The sequence below is a fragment of the Ammospiza nelsoni genome, chromosome Z (assembly GCF_027579445.1).
Source record: "Ammospiza nelsoni isolate bAmmNel1 chromosome Z, bAmmNel1.pri, whole genome shotgun sequence".
Lineage (NCBI taxonomy): Eukaryota > Metazoa > Chordata > Aves > Passeriformes > Passerellidae > Ammospiza > Ammospiza nelsoni.
Window position 1 is genome coordinate 19528577 of NC_080669.1, and position 21463 is coordinate 19550039.

Below are 21463 nucleotides of genomic sequence, written 5' to 3' on the forward strand. Positions count from 1 at the left end.
TGGCTGCCCACTTCACCTGTTTAGATCCCTCTGACCAGCACTACACCCATATGGTGTATCAGCCACTCCTCCCAGCTTTGTGTCATCTGCAAGCTTCCTGAGGGTGATCTCTGACTCATCATCCAGGTTATTGGTGAAAAGGTTAAACTATATTGCCCTCATATCCATGATTGTTGTATTCCACTACTGGCTGGCCTCCAACTGGATTTCAGGCCACTGACCACACAGAGAGCCCCAAGCCTGCTTATGTAACCATACTTTGTCAGCTTATCTGTGAGGATTTAATGGAAAACTCTGGCAAACACCTTGCTTATGCTGAGGTAAACAACATCCACACTTCTCTCCTTGTATGTTATTAGTTGCCTCATTGTGGATGGCTATCATGTTGGTTAAGCATAATTTCTGCTTCATAAGTCGGTGCTTCTTGCTCATGATCAACTTTACATCCTTCATGTGTCTGGAGATTGTACCCCCCCCTTAGCTGCTTCACAACTTTCTCAGAGATTGAGGTGAGGCTGACCAGTCTGTCATTGGACTGATCACTCTTCTTGCTCTCCTGAAGGGACACATTCTAGCTTTCAGTATTCAGAAGCCTCTCCCTTACCACCATAAAATAAAAAAGGTACTCAGGAATGACCTTGCAATGCCTTAAGTCAGCTATCTCTCTACGCATGTGGGTGCATCTCAACAAGCTCCATATACATGTATGTAGTTTGTTAAAAGTTCCCTTACCTAGTCCCCCTTCAGTAGGGGGGGATTAGGATACCAGGTTTGACAATTACTGTCACTTCCACATCTCACTTCAATGGCACACTGTATGAAAAGAAGCATTTCAATTTCAAAGCCTTCAATCAAAGCATCTGTTGCTGCCATGTTATTTTTGCTTGAGAACGAGCACAGGAATTACTGCTGTTGTTCCCAGCTCATGATGGCATGACAGTACTCCAGCCTTGTTTCCATATATACAGGGATATCATCATATCTCCAAGCAAACTGTATTTTTCCTGCAAGCAAAGCTAATCCTCTTGTTGGTCTTCCTGTTTCATCTTGCCTTCATTACTTTTCATGGTGATTTTCAAAACCTTGTTTTTCTTTCAAAATAAGTTTATTTTTTAATTTCTCTTAGTGAGCTTAGAGTACAACAATGCAATATTCCTTTGAGCAATTCCAGACAGGCAGAACACTGAGAATTCTTTCTGCCTGACAACTTTAGTTAATGGCTCTAAGTGCTAGTATGTGCTGTTTCACAATTGTATGGACATGTTTCCAAGGTGAAGTGTTTGTAAATTCTTTCTGTACACTTCTATTTCCCTGCTGCAAGCATAAAACAAAAATACAAGGCATAAAGCAGGCCTAATGAAGAGGTGGAAGCCATTAGAATGTCTTAGTTTGAGGAGAAAGAGATTAGACTTCCTTTGTAACTGTTCTTAAAATATCTGCTTTGAGTGAGCTCGTTGGAAGTGTCTCTCATGGTGATAATGGGTGTGGTGGGTGTAGCAATTGGAGTGAAAACCCTTCAGATTCTGAAAGTCATCCTAAAATTGGAGCTCACTTGAACACCTGCATGGTGTGAATAGCAGCTGAACACCACATGATACATATCTTGTATGTGCAGAGCAAGTCTCTGAAATGCAGGTCAAGCATTCAGAAGGGAACTGGATTCCTCCCAAACAAAATAGTTATCATCTTTGTCTTTTTGATTAAAGAGGAAGGAAGCCCTTAAGCAATCACTACTACAGAGATTATCTGAATTCAAATCCCAGCTTTGGTCAATCATTTGTTGTGATTGACAGAATCTTGGAGCCGAGGAAGAAACATTTGTACCCTGACTTGTGCTCAACACTTAGAGGTCCTCCTTTAAGGAAGGAGGACTAACTGGACAATATGCCAAATGTGTGAAATAAGAGGAAATGCTCCACATTAAAAAAAAAAAAAAAAAAAAGAGAGAGAAAAAGAGCCAGAAATGTAAAATTATCCACTCTTGTTTCCTCTTGTAAAGCTAATTCCTTGAAAGCTATGTTCATTTAAAGTGACTGAGCTTGATTCACTGAACACTGGTATCTCTGTATCAGCCCCAAGATTTCCACTGTGCAGCAAAGGATGAGTAAGGTACAAGACCTCTGTCTCCAACATACAATTCAAGCTTGCCCACAAATACTTGTGATGTAAGGGGGGCACAGCACTTCTTAAAATTAAGAAGAAAAATAAAATTGTGACTATAGTAGAAATTTTCAGTTGCATCAGTGACTTTAACAGTTATGCATGAGAGACAAAATTCTAAATGAAGCCTTCAGATTTCCAAGATTTCTGTAAGATTTCTAATCCCAAATTTGGAAGAAGAGGCAGGTAGACAGCAAATTTATCACTAAGTTGTACTTGTTTAAAATCACCATTAAAAAGCACCATCAAATCATACTAACAGTGTGATAATAAGTCAGGGAAGATAGTAGGTCCTGCACACAGGATATTAAGAATGAATTTCTGTAACCCTAATGGCTGAGAACACTACCCCTGAGATCCAGTTGACATGACCCATTTCCTGGTCCTTGAAAACAATAGTCCGGTCTTCAAAGATCACATGTTTTAAGAGGCTTATGAAATTAATCTTTATTTCTTCAGATGTAAAAAATATTAAATTTGCCTTGTTCATGCCCTTTTACTTTAAGCAGTAGTAGTAGTATTTCTGTACATCGTTTGGGGAGATTTAATATCAATATCTTAAAGATATTTGGATATACAACTGTTGCCATTAAACACAGATACACAGACTCATTTCTTAGAAAAGAAAACAAAAATATGGAGCAAAACAAGTGGATCATAGCTATGTTTACAACCCTGAATTGCCTTCTAAGTATGTATATGCAGGAGAAGCAGTAGAAAAAGCATAAAGAAACTGCACCTCCTCAGAATGAGGTGCAGCAAAAAACACTGTTACCTTCTCTACCTCATCTAAAGTTTCTCAAAACTACCCTTTTCAACAGCACCATTGCTCCATACTGTCCTGTCCATGTTTGCATGACATGTACCCCAGAAACCTTTACCTCCCTGCATTTGCCTCTGCCACTGAAGTGGTAGGGCAGTGCTCATCCTGAGTGCTTGCACCAGCAGCTGCACGTGTCCTCTGCCTGGCCTCCTGGCTGCTACCTCTCACTTCCAGGTGGTCCCAGATAGATGGCTTAGGGGCTATAGATGGCCTCAGTGGCACAGGACATGCTGCAGAGGAGAACATGATCTGTTTGGGAAATTAAGCTTAAACCCTATCATTTGTGAGCCTTTGTTTCACATTAGCTGACTGTGATGAGTAATAATTCCTGAAGTTCCTTTACTGCCTCCTACTAACACATTAACATCACATCAAGGCCAAAGTAATGGCCTGGTTCCAAAAAATAGAATACAACCAGACACTGTAAGAGGATATGTGATTTCTGCTAACACATCTACCTGACTAAAGAAGTATAGTGGCATTGTTTCTTTTTCCTCTTCACATATTTCCATGTGGTACAGCATGTATGAATGGGTTGTCCTTGAGACAACTATGCAGCTTATCTAAGGAGGAAAGCCTGGTGTCAGGAGTTCAGGGCACTTGACATATCATAAAATTAGCCTTCAGCAAAGAGAGTTATGAAAAGCCATGTTTAATGCTAGGGTTCTATTTACATGTTGGAAGAAAATTTGTTTCCCTGCTGCAACTAATTTGAATTCACACATGCCATTGTGTCAGGGTTTAAGATGTGAATATGTTTGAATCAACAGCTAACAACAAAAAAACCTGATGTTTTAGAGAGGAACACTTTTGAAACTTTTGGAGTCTTTCCAAGTACCTTTAGAAAATATGAGAGTGTGGCCTAAGGGGCCAAAATACAGCTACATACCTGACTGAGGATGTAGCAAGGATGCTCATTGGACAGCCTGGTAGTCAACAGCCTGACATGGAATAAAAGTTAGAGTAACTCAGTACCATATCTTATTCCTTGTGCCATCCTTACTTTTAGCCCAGTTTGTTTTTCTGGCCATCTGGTTTTGCCAAAGGCTATTTAGAATCCTTCAGGTCATTAATAGTGAGTGCCAGCTGAGACTCAATATCCCTGTTAGCTAAGGACTGTCTCTTTGGTGGTGGTGACAGACAATCACCAATCAGAGGGTGATCAGATCATGCAGTTTTTAATTATGGGGCAAAAAATTGATATCACCTACCTTAAAAATACTTATGTTCTAGTCTTATGAAATATAAGGATGAAAATAATAAAGGTAGACCTAGCAGACACTTAATGTTGAGTGAGAGTAAGTCAGAATATTGAAATCCTTTAAATTCTGCAGTAGACAAAGTTTATCATGTGATTCATTTTGACATCAGTGGGAGGAGTATTTAAACTGTGGCATTGAAAAGCTTTCCAAATAGAAACAGACCTAAGTGGAGTACATTATTGTTGGCTGAATTATAGATGCTATTCTTTATTTCTTTGAAAATGAAATTTTGTAATGAAACAGAAATCAAATACACAGTCCTGCTGATGCTGGTACCCTGAACAAATTCTGACTTGGGTAAGTATGTATCTCCTCTCTTCTGGCTTCAGCAGGCCTTCACAACCTTCTTGAATTTGTGGAATACTGCAGCATATTCAGCCTGTCCACTCTGTCCTGGAGATAAATAATGCCCTTGTATGGCAGATGAAATGATCAGTAATACAAGTTGGTTCGTCAGAAAGAATGAACAGCTCACCTGGCTCATTTTTCATACTGCAAAATCAGTATCAGGAGCATTGCTTTGTATCTAGGTGTATTTCAAATGGAGACATGGCACATTTCTCTTCAGCAGGAAAGTGAGATTTAAGTGAAAACTTTAAAAACCCCTCTAAATTTAGAATAGCAATCTGAAGAACCACAGCCTTGACTGCAGTTGCTTAACTCCCCTGTCCTTCCTCCCTGCTCCCCATCCCTCAACAAATTAAAAGATATTGAAAAATAATTGAGGATTGGCCAACTTATAAAGAGGTTAAATGAATGACAAAACAGTTTTCCACAAGATAGGAAGTATGATAATACTTAGTATTTGCCAATACAGTAAGTATTCTGATATTGGAGGGAATCGCTGCTTGCAGACTTATAAAAGATAAAGTCCAGTTGGAAAGGGGTAATCACTGCTGCTTTACATCTAGGAGTCAAAAAAGAGTAGATGTTCTCCAAAATCTAAAATGGACAAAATATATATATAGGGTTTTTTTAGTCTGAAACGAAACCACATGAATATCTTATATTCTGCCTCCTTTAAGCATCAAAAAGGAATTTTAGTGATGTTTGTACCTCATACTGTGTTTTTGCCCCCAAAGAGTATTTTCAGTATAAATTTCTACTTGATTTGGCTTTCAGTTATATGGAGGGCCAGGAGACACCCATTTTCTGTGGATGTAAAACTTCTCTCCACATGGCAATAGATCTTGGGTATGCAGGACTTCCTCTGTGAAATCTACACTACAAGCCAAAGCTAAAAGGAAATTAAAGTAGGATAAACCCATGCCCCCTTTCCAAAATTAAGCTGAACATTCCTTTTTCTGTACTTCCATAAAAGTAATTCTGGCTGTTGGCATCTTGGCAGGATTACAGAACTTCCAAATATTATATTGCAATGGATCATGTTTAGTAAAGTGGTAAATAAGATTGCTCTTTATTTTCAATTCAGTTTATATATTTGAGTGCTGCCTTTCCATTTATTTAAAATTTTTTTTCTGCTTTCCTTTGTATTTTTTCTCTGGGTTTTGTTATAGCTTCCAAGACCTCCCTGAGTGATATGGGCATTTTAATCCTACTGAAGTCATAATAACTCTGTGTGAGCTTTATTATTGCAACAAGTTTTCAGTCTGGTTCCAATTGTCAAATGTAAAGAAAAATTGTTTCCAATAAAACACATGTACTAAGGGAGTAGTTCACTGGATTGTGGATGGGTTTGGTCTATACTGGATTCAGCAGGCTGCTTTGTTACTGTTTACTTCATATTTTCATTATTGTGTGCAGAAATGCATTGCAGCCAGCAGCTTACATGTGGATTAAATAAATAAGGGAAAACACAATAGCACCCTGAGAAGTTAGCAGACCTGGTCTCCAAGAAGGAGACACTAACACTTTCCACCTACTGTACCTAGGTGGAGGATGTTTTACTTGCCCTCTCCCGCCTACTGGAGGATGCCATCATTGTTCCTTTTCTGCTGACTATGAACAACAGCGGTCCCCTGCTTCTCCCGCAGCTCCAGATAATTGTTTTGATGTATTGCTAGATGGACGGGATTTGCACTGCCCTGCAGTCCTGCTGATACAAAAATGCCTTTAAGATCCTGCCTTTCCCATCCTAATCTACAAAGGAAACAGGAAAAAGGAACTTAAACTCCCTGTACTCAGACGGCAATGAGACTGTTCCAGCCTGCGCCAGTGCTCTGATTTCTTGCCTGTGACTTGTAAACAGCGTACTATGCAGGACAAGAATAACTGCTAAAGGGCTGCCCCGGGGAAAGGATACTCCATGAGCAACTGTAAGAACTGGATGGATACACTTTGGAAAGCATGGACCCTCTAGCACACCTAGTTCTCTGTGGATTCAGCTTGTTGATTTCAGGTAAACTTTGTCTTTAATTGCTGTACTGGACCTGTCATGCCTTTCTTTGTTTTTCACACAGTATGCACCTACCCTTTGACTGTCTACCCTTCACTCCAACGTTTACCTTTACTGATTTAAGTACTAATGTTTGTTTCAGTGATACCACTTCTCTGTGCAGAGCTCTTACAGCCAGTGAGGGCAGGACTGGGGCCAAGCAACTGGGGGTGATTTAACTACATGTAGCATCCACTGCTGCCGCTTTCGACTATTGAATTTGTTGACACATGTTGCAGCAGGGGTTTTTTTCTGTCTAATGGCACGATTTTTTTCATACAGCTGATAACTTTAAAACCATTGGTGTCGTTCCCTAAGAAATCTGTTCTAAATACAGATTAAATGTCAATTTCTTCTGTGACTGATTTTATGAACTAGCTGTACACTTGATGTGTGTAGCTATTCCAGTATCTGATTTTAGACAATATTCCACAAGTGGAATTTAGATGAAAGTCAGTGAGCAAAAAGGGGAAAAATACAAGATCAATTAAAACCACTTCAAATATGGTTATATAGTATTATCAGGAAATGTCATTAGTTCAGCAAGTCAGAAGTTGCCATAAGAGATATCTGTAGAAAGGTATACAGAAATATACTGATTCAACTTCAGCTAACAGTAATTTCAGCAATTATGTTTGAGATACCTTGCTGAATCTATCACATGCAGAGCCCTGAGGACGACTGTCCTCCTGCCATCAGATTCAGAGTTGCTCCACATTTGAGTATCACTTTAACAATCCTCCATTTGATTCTCTAGTCAGTTTCTTCTGTAAAAATATGTAAAAGAAAAATACAAGTCATATGATAACCTTAGACTCTTAACTCACCCCTGACCATTGTATTGAGATATATATAGATCCAGTCCATCTCACAGTGAAAATGTAATGTGCTGTAGAACTGCAAATTGTCCTGCAATGAAAACCAGAAATTAGGAAGAAAAGGCAGAAGTCCTCATTTCCATGCAACTTTCTTCATGATTGCTTTGCACAGATCTTCCTGATTAGCAGCATGCTAACAGCTGTTAACAATAAAATTGCGAGTTTGAGATGTTACTTTTGGCATCGATAAAAGGCTAGAGGTTAATGCAGATCAAAAAAAAAAAAAGGTTTTTAATCTGCTGAAATCATGTTTGGAAATATTCTTATCTAGCAATTGCTGTAATAGGCTTCATATTCTTATTGCCAACTCCTCTTCCGTGGCTTCAGTTTCTTGGTTGTTTAGCTGCACATGGATTCGACCTATTTACCTCAGATCACTTCCAGCTTTATACTTTTAGAAAATATCTGGTGCTGTGAGCATTATGGATGGAGAAGAAAAGAAAGTCCAGTTATTCCAACCTTTTTCCTTGTCCCTCCTGTTTCTCTGCATTGTGTCATAAACTATCTGACACAGACAGCAATGGCCTTCCTTAAGTCACAAGTGCAGGAGAAACAAGTCATTTGCAGAGATTAAAATGTGGCGAGCACAGACAGCCCATTGCCGATGAGCTGCCAGTCACTGAATTTTCCACAGGGGCCGACCAGCGAGGTGTGTGCTGTAGTCACACCCATCTCAATAGATCTGTCAGCTTTCCCGCTTTTGTTTGAGAATGATATCATGTTTCCTGGGGCTAGCAGTGGAAGACAATGCGAGCCTGCTTTCCTCTGCAGATACTGCAGGCGGAGTTCAGGAAAGCAGGAATGACATTCCCTGAGCAGGGGAGGGTCTACACTGAGCACAGACACTGAACTGCCTTAACCTTGTCCCTGGTGATTGTGGGCTTCTCTGGGTGTGTTGCTGGGTAGCCACAAATTCCACTCCACCCTTTGCCAAGGTGAAAACCACTGACTTGGTTCCCATTAGGAGAAATGGACTTTGATTTTATGTCTTTTTATTTTTAATAGCAGTACTTTATTAGCTGCTAGAGCTAATGATCCAGTTTGGAAGGTGGCATTCAAAGTATACGCAAATGCTCACTTTTGCACTCTCTACATTCCACAGCAAATGTTCAATTAAACTGATAAGGAGTTGAATTTAATCCTGCTAGGATTCTTCAAACTAGATTGGGTATCGCCACATGTTTTTTCTTTTGGTTGTTTATGTCCCTGACATATTAGACTAGCAAAATTGTGCTGGCATCTATCCTGAAGTATGGATTCAAATGCCAACCTTGTGGCTAGGTTCAGTCTGTTGAGTTCTGACCAAAGAAGAGCTGCAGATTTATTTATTCCTCTGAAGGAAAGGAATGAGTGTCACAACTTGCATTTTGCCTCAGAAATGCCTCTGGCATCCTCAGGTGTCCTCAGATTATCTAGAAATACACTTGCAGTTTCTCACAGTGAGCTAACTCTCAGAAATGTTCAAGTGTGAACTTTATTTTATTTGTCCTTTATCAGTAAAGGATTGGTGAAAATCAGCCACAATTGCAATTAGAAAGAACATTTCTTTGACTATTTCTATCAGGAAGCAAATATAATGTCAAATGTCTTCATTCTCCAAGACAGAATTTTCTGTGCCGCAATTTTTCTCTTCCAATAATCTTAGATCCAGTGGCTCTCTAAAAATACAGGATTTTTTTTTCTGATTTAGCTGTTGGACCCATATATGGTAAAAGACTCAAAAGATCATAATAGCTTTTTTAGAAAAAGGTAACAGTGGAGCAAACCAGTGTAATAGCATTCAATTGCTCTCTATCATCTATGCTGATGGCTTCTATGCATTTTCTTTGGGATCAGTAGGTGTTATGAAAATAATCTAAATTATCTGTATTATGTGACTTACTTTCATATTTGAAAAGTTGAACAGCTTTTAACACATCTTACCAGACACACAAGCACCTTTATAATGTTGTAGGCTTTTCAAAATGACATGTCAAAATTCCAAAATTGGAAAGTTCTAACAATTTTGCTTCAAGACTTTTATTTCTCTTTTCAAGCTTAATTTAACCAAAAGAAAACCTTTATTAACTGGTGGCTAATCCATGCCTATGAGACTGAACAAGAATATCATTCTTCCCACAATTAAAGGGACTAGGCCTCTGTGAGCATCTTCAAATAGGCTGTTGTCAGATCAAAGTGGCAGCTGAACTTCAGAGTGTCGTGTGGCTGAGTGCTGGAGTTTTGAACCTTCCCCAAAGAAATGGAGGAAAACCACTTCTGACCTTTTAATCTCAGGTATTTCATAACTGTAACTGTGAGGTTTTAATATCAGGTATTTGTCACATGACCAGACATTACACTGATGCACAACCTTTCTGACACCTAAATTATCCAACCAGTAATGTGAATTGGAGGAATTTTAAACAAATTTATCTTTTGTTCCTGAAGTGTGTTTGATTGTGAGACACAGAAATTGCATCTGCCTGCCATACTGTGCCTGGTTCGCACCTACAGAGATGCAGAGTAGCTCTCAGGAAGCTTGTGTTCCCAAAAGTCATTTCAACAGCTGGGAGTGGTCAGGAGTGAAAAGGCATTGCATCAGGACCAAAGGAATCAGCACTGAAAGGGTGAAATGAAGCCACAATACATTTGTAGATGTTACCATATGCTATTGTTTTAGATACAATATTCATCTATAGATACATGAACACACATCTACTGTATGGTTTTTATATTTAGTCATAATTAAGATGGGTCGATTACTTTTTTGCTGAATTTTCATTTAAGGGAAAACTGAAGCTGTAATGTTTTTGCACCCATTGTCTGATACCCACAAGATTTTTATCTGGAAGGTTTTACTGTTCAAGAGGGAGAACAGAAGTCATAGATACTGACTGTCACTGAACAGCTGTCTCTAGGGCAGGGAGATGCAGTTGGTCCTTCATGTGCTCAGTGAGAATTACCTGGGCTGGAAAGTGACTCTGTATCAGTCACATACACAAGCATGCTTGACCTAGATCCATCTCTTAAACAAACAAAAATCTCTGTTCAGCTCTCTTGGAAGACCAAGAAGTCATAGAGGTATGGAGGGTGTGTTGCTTAGGCACAGCAGCAATGAACCAAAACTGGATGCACCTACACTTGTGTGAAACTGATTTAGTTTCATGACCAGGTCCCCCTGTAAGATCTATCTGGGAGTGGAGGGACAAAAATCTTAGAGAATCTACAGTAAAGAACTGCCCTTCAAAGACAGTCTCTATCCTGCACTGGGTAGGTTATATTTAGGGTGCTGTTCCACTGTAGTTTCAGTGGAGTCACATAGAAAAGAATAACCCATATCTAAAATAGAGAATTTCCTATAAAGAGTTTAAAATGTTGAATGTTTATATTACAGATTTGATAACTGTTCTCCAACTGTTAAACAAGGGTCATATCTTAAAGAAGTTAAAAAGCTATAAAAATCCATTTTGTAATTCATCACTTGGAACCTTAACCCCTTTACAATGTAAGGATATAAGGCATTTGCTATGTTCTGAAAGGATTTTTGAAAGATACATTAACAAATGACATTTCTCTTTTCAGAAATGCAAACTTTTTACTTCAAGGCTGGTATTTTTTTCTTGCCTGCTATGTATTTTTTTGTGCTGTCAGCATGACTAATGAAGTGGTTTAGTTAATTTCTCCTTTGGAGTATAACAAGCCTTCCTTGACAATGTAATTCCAACTGCACTTCTGATTGTGCTGATGATTTTCCCTTGTGTTATTTCCTGGCTGTTCATCGCAGACAAGCCACTGCTCAGGGGCCTTGGCCTCCTTAGTCACAAAATGTGCTTAGCACCAGAAACACCTCCCAGCTACTTCAGTCTGAAACATCAGTAAGCGGCAAAGCGAGGGTGCCCTTCTGTACAGGCAAGAGCGCATTAGAATGTGTTCTCACAGCAGTCAGTGCTCACAGTCAGCCAAGCTTATGCTTATTGTATGCACTGGTTAATTGTTTACCTGTGTTACTTTACCTGCTTTGTCTTGGCACATTTGCAGTACAATATGAGCTTCATAATGCAACTGACAAGGGCCAGCCTTGTTAGGGACGTATTTATTTTGATGTGCACATGCACTCTTGATGATATGATACCCATGTTTTGCTAGCTGCAAATCCAACCATACACACCTGAGCTACAAGCCTGTCCTACTGGAGCTTTCCCACATTCTTCAGCCTCTTTCAACATTTTCAGCATTACCTGGCATACTGTCAGCTAGTTATTCAAACAACCATTGGTGCTGCTATGCTGTTTCCCATTTTACTCACTTGTGGTCAATGTGCAAAATATTACAGCTTCAGTTTTTCCTCAAATGAAAATTCAGCAAAAATCATGACAAACCATGTTTTGGTTTCTTTCTTGTGTTTTGGTTACACACACACACACACACACACACACACACACATATTTCGGCACAGCTTCTCCCCTGGAAACCCCAACAAAGCTGCAGCACTGTTTCTCTTCCGGCTTTTTCGTCCTAAAATATTGTTTTGACAGGTTGTGAAACAGCAGACATGCAGAGAAAACAAGAGGGCAGTGGTATTTCCTTAAGCTGCACCAGAGGTACCCAAAGGCAGATGAGCAGATACCGAGATAGGCAGCCCTCATAGCTTTGAAACTATTTTGTTTTTCACACATGTGCTCTGGTCTTCCTACTACAACATAGTGACAGCCTGTCAGTAATTTCCCCTCTCTTGTTAGTTTCACAATACCTTCCCCCCAAAAATAGTGCCCTATTTCTAAGGGCAAGTGGTCTTGGTATTGAAATGGCGAAGCATCCCACAGCTGTACAGTAGCATAATGTAAAATACAACAAGAAGATTCTTTACATAAACAACAAAAAAGGTTTTATTGGGACACCTGGTTTTAGCTCATTTATCAGATGTTTTCCAGGAGCATTTCTGTCATTTTTTCACCCCTATTGTTCCAGTTCTATGGTAGAGAATCTTACTCTCTTTGGACAATAATACCTTCAACCTTGTTTTCCTGTGGAGGAATGAGCTGTCAGAAGAGAATCTGACTCACTGGGAGAAATTACCTGAGCCACTGCTATCTTTGCATTCCAGATAGCAGGACGCTTAAAGATCACTGAGCCCATAAAATGAATACATGGCTTCAAAGCCCATCAGATTATTTTCTTTTTTGAGAACGAACTAAAAATATTATAACTGTTGAGAGCCCAGGAAAAAACATCCAAAATTGCCAGATTCTGGTTTGGTGTATGTTCTACTCTTCCTATGAAAAATATGCCCAAACAGTTAATGTTTTGGGTTAGTTTCTGATCAGCTTTAAAATTAAGTAAGGAGTACTTATTTTTTTCCTTTTGGAGGAGGAGACATGTTGATAGTCTCTATTTTATTTATTTCTTCATATTTAATTTTCATTATTTCCAGCCTGATTGTCTTCTACATTGTCTAGCTAATTGATTTTTAAAAAATCATTGTTTATTCAGTACTTCCCCAAGAATTAATCAAATGCTATACTTCCTCAGGAAAATTGCTTGTATGGTCGCCATTCATATTTCTAAATAGATTAATTTAATTCTTTTAATCTGATACATTGTTTTATACCAAAAAAATAAGACTGGAGAGGGTACAGCTGAAGTTATAACTACAAAGCAGGACACAACAAGAAATACTGAGGTTTAGGCTATTTAGCAAGTTGGGTTTGTTCTAAATAAAAACCTTATTATTTCAAGCAGACGGAGTGTTCATTGTTATATTTTAAGAAACTTTCAGGAAGAAGGATTGATGACTTAAAAGTTTTCACCAGTCTCTAAATTATTTTTAAATCCTGCAGTGAGTGTCATATGCAACTGACTGTTTCACTTTCAGCATAACACCAAAACTAAGCTCAGATTCTACTTTTTCCCTGCCAATATAGTAGCTATATGTTTTATATTCCTGTTCCCAGATGCCTAATAGCAGGAATCATTAGTGTTCCAAGTAATACCAGTGAAAAAAAAAAAAAAAAAAGCAACAAAAAACTACATAAGCATTCCATATTACATCTATTCTCTGCTTCACCTGGTGAAAAATGGAGTAGAATTTACTGGAATTGGAATTTTCTGCCCTTTCATCTTCTCTTAAATAACTAGTATTTTAAAAGTATTAATCTTTCTGCTTACATCTACAGCAGATCTTCACCTCGATCTGTTACACTCCAAATACCAGGAGGAAGACTTCCTCCTTATAGTAATTTCAAGCAATCAGTTATAAAGTTATAAAGTTGTAAAGTTCTACAAATATAAGGAAATAAATATATCTTTAGGTGTGTAATGTCTAAACAATTTCTTTGCTTCTGTTACCAATCATTATTAAAAACTAAAGCCTTCCTCAGATCTTTGAATTCTCAATACCCTTTGCAAATACAACTTCTATCCATGTTATATGAACTTTGAAGGACAGTGAGGTGCGGTTACCCTGTGATGGAGCTCACAACTCTGGCTGCTTGCTGTGGAAGAGGAGCATAAGCCACTGTGTTGAACATTTTTTCCAAATAACAGACAACTTTTCAAAGGCCTCACACTAAATAGGAGGGGCCTAGAATTTTCCCATGTTTTCCTGGAGACAAGACAAGGGTTAACAGTGGAAGTATATGGGCAGGGACTGTCAGAGAAAAGGACAAATCAAGACTTTTGTTGGTTTGTTGACTTTGTTGAACTAAGAGTTGCTGTACGTACTCATCCATGGCATCAAACTATCTCAGCTCAAGATTGCCACATTTATCCATGAACCCTAGTATTTGGCACCAATAACCATCTAGAGCAGTGATATTTTAATCTTTATCAGGGACTTGCTTGCTCTTTGAGTAGAACTATGTCTGGGATGTGTTCTAGGGAATTTCTGAGAACTATTTTTTTCAGCTGATCCTAGCTGAGTTTTGCTGGTGCAATGCAGCACAGAAAATATGATGACTGTGCCTGTATGAATGGCATTTTGGTAGGGAATAAGAACACACAGGGCCTACAGACACAGCATGACAAATTTATTCTCTGTTTAGCACAATTTCCCCAGATCAACATCATCGAATCAAAAAATAATTTGAGCTGAAGGGACCTTTTTAGGGTCATCTAGTTCCAATCTCACCCCTATGGACAGGGACACCTTCATTTAGACCAGGCTGCTCCATCCAGCCTGGCTTTGTACACTTCCAGGGATGAGGCATCAACAGTTTCTCTGGGTAACCTGTTCTAGAGGTTCACCTCCCTCATTGTGAAAAATCCCTTCCTTATATCTAATCTAAATTGACCCTCCTGTTGTTTCAAGCCATTACCCCTTATTCTGTCACTACATGCCCTTGACAAAAGTCCCTCTCCAACTTTCTTGTAGCCCCTGTAGGAACTGGAAGGTGCTATAAGGTCTCCCTGGAGTCATCTCTTCCCCATGCTGAACAATCCCAACTCTCACAGTCTTTCCTCATTGGAGAGGTGCTCCAGCATCTGTCCAATCATCTAGGTAGCCTCTCATGGACCTGTTTCTAGAGGTCGATGTCCTTCCTGTGTCAGGACCCCAGAGCTGGATGGAGGGTTCCCCTCTCACCAGACCAGAGGGGCAGAATCCCCTCCCTTGCCCTGCTGGCTGCGCTGCTTTGGATGCAGCACAGGATACAATTGGCTCTCTGGGCAGCAGAAATCTGTACTAGAAAAGCTGTCAAAGACACAGCTATCACCCAGCAAGAGAGAGGACAATCCTGTAATTTGGAGTGGGCCAAGAGGAACTGTAAGGGTTTCCCTCCGTTTATTTTGCTGTCTGGGCTACAGTCAGTGAGCTGTTATTTAAACTTCTATAGATGATGCCATTTTCACTGTGCTGGAAAGACTCAAAGCACTGCAGCACAGTGAGTGATGTGTCATAAATACTTGGCAATGGGTCTTCTTTGCATGGTGTTTCCCATTTACAGCATTGGCCTTCTGCAAGCTCTTTCTCTTCTCAAAATCCATTTGCCCACACAGCAAATTGCCTTCCTGATAAGGTCTGCTCTTCAAGAACCAAGGCAGGAGTGAAAGGACTTTTTCAAGGCAGCACAAGGATTGTCCCTGCTGCTAAGATAGGCTGCTTCCTCTCTCTATTTTTTATGCTTTTCTCAAAGCTAAATTCTGTTGCCTTATTTGGTTCTTACATACTCAAAACCTTCATTAGCATCTAGGACATGACTGACCTAAATTTTGCCAGACTAGAAAAGTTCCTTTCTAGCAAGAGGAGTTTTTTTATTTGAAATTGCATTATCATAAAGAGATGCTGCATGAATCCTCACCCAGTGGAGTCAAAGAAAACATTGCTATCACCTCCAAGGCCTTATATTGCTAAAATGCCTTTTTTTTTTCTTTTTCAAATTATATCTCAACCACAGTTTTTCTTAGTGCAAAACTTTCACTATTTATATTTCTGCTTGCAATATATTCCAGCTATGAAACCTTAGCTTCAAAGTCATGCTTGACATATAATTCTATACTTACACATAGATATAAAATCCTTTTAGAGGCAAAAAATTCTTATGTTTATCTGGGAAGAAACTCCATCTGTGTTACATCTGCCTCATTGAGGTGTATAGGCTACCCTGCAGTGTTTAATATGACAAACAGCCACCTATCTTTAAACAGTGAATCAGAACACTATCCATTCACTGGATAGATTTTGATTCACCTAGAATATTCTCAAGTTTAAAAAAACAATATGTGTACTTGTTCTACACCTTTATTGCATGAATTTACTACAAGGAAAATACTATGCAGCAAATACCCCAGTTTTGGTAGAATGTTGCTTCACATATGGATCAAAGGCAGCATGAAAGCTGGTCCTCAAAATTCAGGCTTCTCCTACTGTTTTTTCTCAGAGTATCAAAAGGCTGAGATTCAGGGGAGGAAAGAGGTGTTATTTTCACCTTTCAATCTTTGGTGGAAGTCAGAGGAATGCAGAAATACTAGGGAAAATGGAACTGGAGCCCTGTATGACCAGCTGTCCTCTGCAGGACACCAGCCCTTGGGCTCACACATTTGTATTGGAAAGGCAGCTGTAGCTCTGTGCCCTGTGGACACCAGGCAGAAAAATATTTCACTTCTGCTTTCTAACACTGGGCCTGACCTCAGTGCAGAAAGTCATGTCAAGTCACAGAATTTGAATCCAGATTTGATTCTGAGTTTCACAAAAGTTTGCAGAAACCAGGATCTTGCAGTTTGTGATTTTAAGAATATCTCTACCTGGCATGTGAGCTTTGCTTGATCTAAACTGAAGCTTCTTTCAGTGCTGGTGATTGTTGAGCTGTATTGGCCTTTGGCTGATGCATCAGATCCACAGTAAAAGCACACTGTGTTTCTCAAACACAGAAATGTTTCTCATACAAAACTAAGGGCCTTGAGACAAATGTCCCATAAAATGAATGTGTGAATTGGCCTCATTTCTATCACATACCTATTTAACTTTGTTCAAAGGATTCACGTTGGCAATGTGCAGCAGGATGAACTGACTTTACTGACCTGCACGTTTATGCAATATTTGCTTTAATGTTCGTGGCAACGTTTCCAGAAGGTTTCATTTCTCCATTATGTAACTGCAAATTATCTGGGCTGGCACATGAAAGGGTGGAGGCTGTGGAAGACTGGTTGGGTGTGGTGAGCGTCAATGGGCTGTCAAGATACTTCAGTCCCCAGAGTGGTTGCTTGCATTGAAAGCAGAGGAGGACCTCCTCCCTTGGCCCAGAGCACTGCACAGACACATGCAAAGACTGCAGTCAGCACTGCGACCTTTTGACCTTCCTTATCTAAGACTATAGCCCTTCCTTCCCATCAGAGAACATTTGCAAGCTGACCGGCACTAAATATTAGGTCTCTCTATGTAAATACAAAATATACTTGTATCAAAATCAGGAAAATAGATGTGATGAATAAAAGAAATCAATTATTCTTCCTGTTTCAGCTGGAAAAAATGTTAGTGTTTCCCTTCTCCTTACCCTGAACTTAAAAAATAAAGGGAAACGCCTGTTATTTGCCAATTGTTCATTATAGGAGAGCTGAATTTCCCTCCCACTATGCACATTTGAACAGCTAAAACTGTGACACTCTGCTAGAAGATATTTTAATTAGGCTTGCATCTCTCATTTTCAAAGAAACTTTCACCTCTGTGTATTTCTGGCAGTCCCATTGATCAAAAGAAGCAATTTTGAGTGATTTAAACCTGACCTCATTTAACTAGCAGTGCCAACTTTCTCTTTGTTTTTGCATAAGTTGCTTTGTGCCATGGGCCTTGTCAGTGTCTGTTAGGGCTTCAAATATTTAATGTGATTGACTGTGAAATCATTAGTCCAAATTCATAAAACAGCTGCAAAAAAATACTGCAAGTGTTCAAAGTACTACCATCTCCTATAACTGACATCATACCTGCTTTACATCAGTTCATGTGCACTAAATCCATGTAAGGGAGATTGAGGAAACACTATTAAACTGACAATCTTATCATCCACCAATTCTGTTGCCAGAAAAGCACCATACTTGAGGCATTTATGTGCATGTCTAACTATACACGGATCAATCTGCTTTGGCAATCTATGGTTTTCCTTGGGCTTCTACAACACCTCTTGAAAGAAATTCAACGTATTTGCAAGACACACTGCCTTTTCTAAGAAGAGCAAATTCCATCTGTTTGTGTCATAAAAAATTAATCCTCAAGTCATTGTAACAGAATACTTAATCTGTGTTCATCCAATTTTGCACGAATGTTGTGCACAGCAACATCCAGAGAAACCCTGAGCACTGGGTGACACAGCTTACCTGGTGATTTGATTGGCCACATCAAATTCTGCAGTAAAATTTTTTTCCATTTGATGTGTTTTGGTTTTTTTTTAGGCAAAGTAGGAGCGGCACTGGACCTCATACTGATCAATTCCTTCCCTCTGGTGGGCAACACTGAGACATCACTTACATGTGTCACTTCGAAATGGCGTTCCCGTGAGTCTATCACGATAGGCCGGGACCAGGAGGATGTAGCAAACCAGCACCGGGTGCCACTGGAAGTTAATGAAGATTCCAAGAGAGCAGCAGCCAAAACAGTGGTGTGGAAGAGGGAACAGGCCAGGGAAACTATTGGAGCATATTACTGTGAAGGGAAACTCAAGGATGAGGTGACAAGGATACATACCATGAAGATGCCACTGCGAGGTACAGTATAGTGGTCAGATCTGAACTTGCCGTGGCACTGCTTGCAGACTGGCTGCTACCCCTGGCTGACGCAAGTGGGCACAAACAGGGTCCCAGACCTGAGTCAATAAAAATGGACTTGGTTCAGGGCCTTTTTTTTTTTTTCTGCAGTGCAGAGAAACTGGTTGGTACTAGGTGCTAGTCATTTCCTTGTGGAAGCTAGTCAGACATCTCTAAGTGTTCTGCCTGCATCTGGCTACTGCCAGGAGCATGAAGTCAGCAGTTAAAGTGGCCTCACTGACCCCATAGAACCCCATATGTGGCAACTCCTCCACTGGGTTTCTTGCGTGCCAGACGCTTGATTTCAAACAGGCTTCTATTTTTAAAGTTTGACAGGTCTGAGATGTAGATAGCTAAGCATCACTTTTCTATCTGTTTTAAGTAAATGGGCAACCTGACCCCAGAAAGTAATTGCCTTCCCTAAGGTTTAGTAAAACTACAGATCAGCAACACTGGATCTTCATTGTCTGTGTCCGTGTGGGGGAAAAAAAAAGAGGCATCCCTCTCAGCACTGGAAAGGAAGCCCAGAGAAGTTTTCCACAGTCTGAGAAGATTATTCACAAAAATCCAGTACAGATTTCACTGTTCATTTGATTTTGGTTTTAGGCTATGCACAATAGTAAAATCAAATGTGCGGGGATATGGTGGGACAAGAAGGTGAGATTTCTAAGGTCCATTACATTGTATTTACATATGTTCAAAATTTCTCTTGTTTCTGGACATCATTAGACTTCTGGGACAATTTCCAAAGCAGAGGTCACCATCAACTACAGAAAGGCACAACAAATTTTGAGTAATTTTCTGCAGCAAATCACATTTTCAAAACTTAAGATAATTTAAATAGATTTTAATGTACTGTAATGTTTTGTGCCTTGGCAACTGGTCTGTAAGGATGTTTGACAATTTTGATCTTTATTCATAAGATTTTAGTAAGAGCAATTTTTGTTGTGGGAATCTCCTGAAATTACATAACAAATTTATAAAAGGAGATTTTTTTCATTTGTAAGAGCTGCAGCTAGTGCCCATTATTATTTCTTTGAACACAGGTAGATTGGAAGCAAGCTAAGTAGGATATATACATTTTCCTTTGGTTTATGTTTTCTCTGACCAAATGTGGTCTTTGAAGGGCTGGATTGGTGACCAAGAAAGATCTGCAGATGCAGACTGACAACTCCATTGTTTCAAAGGAGGGTGCAGTGAGGAGCAGATAAGATAATAGTCCATGGAATGTCACTGTGACCCTGCCTGTGGCAGTCTGCCAGCAAGCTGAGCATATTTCTAGCTGTTGTAGAGCAACGTGCATGGGAGGAAGAATGTCTTCTGAATCGATCAGCTCTTTCCATTTGGCATCTCTGGGCCTAGGAGCAGAGAACTTTAAAGTGATCAAATTATGAAGTCTTCTTATGTGACAGATGTTGCTCTAAACAGAAGTAGCATTCACACAAGTAGTTGGTAGGTTTCTTGGGTTAATTTCTAAGTCTGAGTACCTTTCTCAGATTTTCTCTGCAAAAGTTTCGCTAACTAATTTCAAACTAGCAAATCTTCAGTGAAAGTATATAATTTAATCAGATTAGATGGGTGAGAGAGAGGTACATCAGAAATTCTCATAGCTATTAAAGTGCACAGAAAGTGGAGTAAGAGGTTGAGGAAAGATTGTGGGGTTTGGCAAAACATATGTGTCTGGAAAACAGACCTTTTTCCACTTAACCGTTGTTAACTTCATAATTTTTAAAGGCAGAATATGTTTTTCAACAGCAAAAACTGAGTTCAAAATGTGCAGTTTCCCATTGGAGACACCAAAGTCAAAGGAAGAAGCAGCACTTCTGGAAACCCAGCCACTGTTTTGCATCCTTCTGGCAAGAAGGTGGTGAAACACTTACTAAGCATTAATCATTTTGGTAGCCCTACTGACTCAGTGGGAACTGCCATCTCCCTGATTGTATACCTATTATCAAATATGAACATATAGTGAAGAATTTTGCTGTGTAATATGGAAACAGGTCCATTTTCTTGATTTGTTTTACCATCTGCTATTCTGAAAGTAACAAGTCCATTCTCCTGGATTTTTTATACTGAAACAGTATAGTTGCAAATGTAATATTCATACATGCAATGAGAGGGAACACTTTATACTTTATCTTCTTATGGAGAGTGATCCTTATTCTGTATAAGTACACATCTCTAGAATAAAACAGCACAGAGTATTCTCCTTCTAGTCAAATACAATTTATTAAATTTCTCTACACAATAAATATTTATTTTAATATATCTGATTGAGTTTTCCCCACAGAAACTCGACCACAGAGCTGTCAAAGGGACAATAATGGAAATGCTAGTAGTAGAGTATTATGGCATTTGTCCTGCAGCTCAGTTCGTTATGTCTCTATAAGGAATTGGCACACTTGAGATGTGAAATTATGTAATACAAGCCACAATCTAAAAATACGTTGGAGCTGAGCCCAACAGGGAGTGTGCATTCCTTTCCATTGCAACAATACCCTGTAGAAAAGTCTTGTGGTTTAGCCTAACATGCAAAGAAAATTAGATGGAACAAAAAAGTTCAATATCTTGTTAAGACAATTAGCATTGTCTCACTAAATTTGGTCCAGAAAGGACTGCAACTAAATCCCTTAGGATCATTTGTAGTTAATAATGTATTTTTTGCAAAAGCTGTAGAATTTTTTTTTTCTTAAATAGATAATGATTTTACACTATGCATTTGTTACTAATAAATAAC

The 21463-nt window shown here is 39.3% G+C and overlaps 1 protein-coding gene across 2 annotated transcripts in view; it reads left to right on the top strand.

Moving 5' to 3' along the window:
* Window positions 1-6385: 6385 nt before the first annotated feature.
* Window positions 6386-21463, top strand: part of TEK (TEK receptor tyrosine kinase) — a 38200-nt gene continuing 23122 nt past the window's right edge. For both annotated transcript variants that reach the window (XM_059492131.1, XM_059492132.1), the window contains exons 1-2: window positions 6386-6604; window positions 18376-18687. In XM_059492131.1, coding sequence (XP_059348114.1) covers window positions 6553-6604; window positions 18376-18687 — 364 coding nt within the window. In that variant the 5' untranslated portion in view covers window positions 6386-6552. The remainder of the gene's footprint in view (window positions 6605-18375; window positions 18688-21463) is intronic.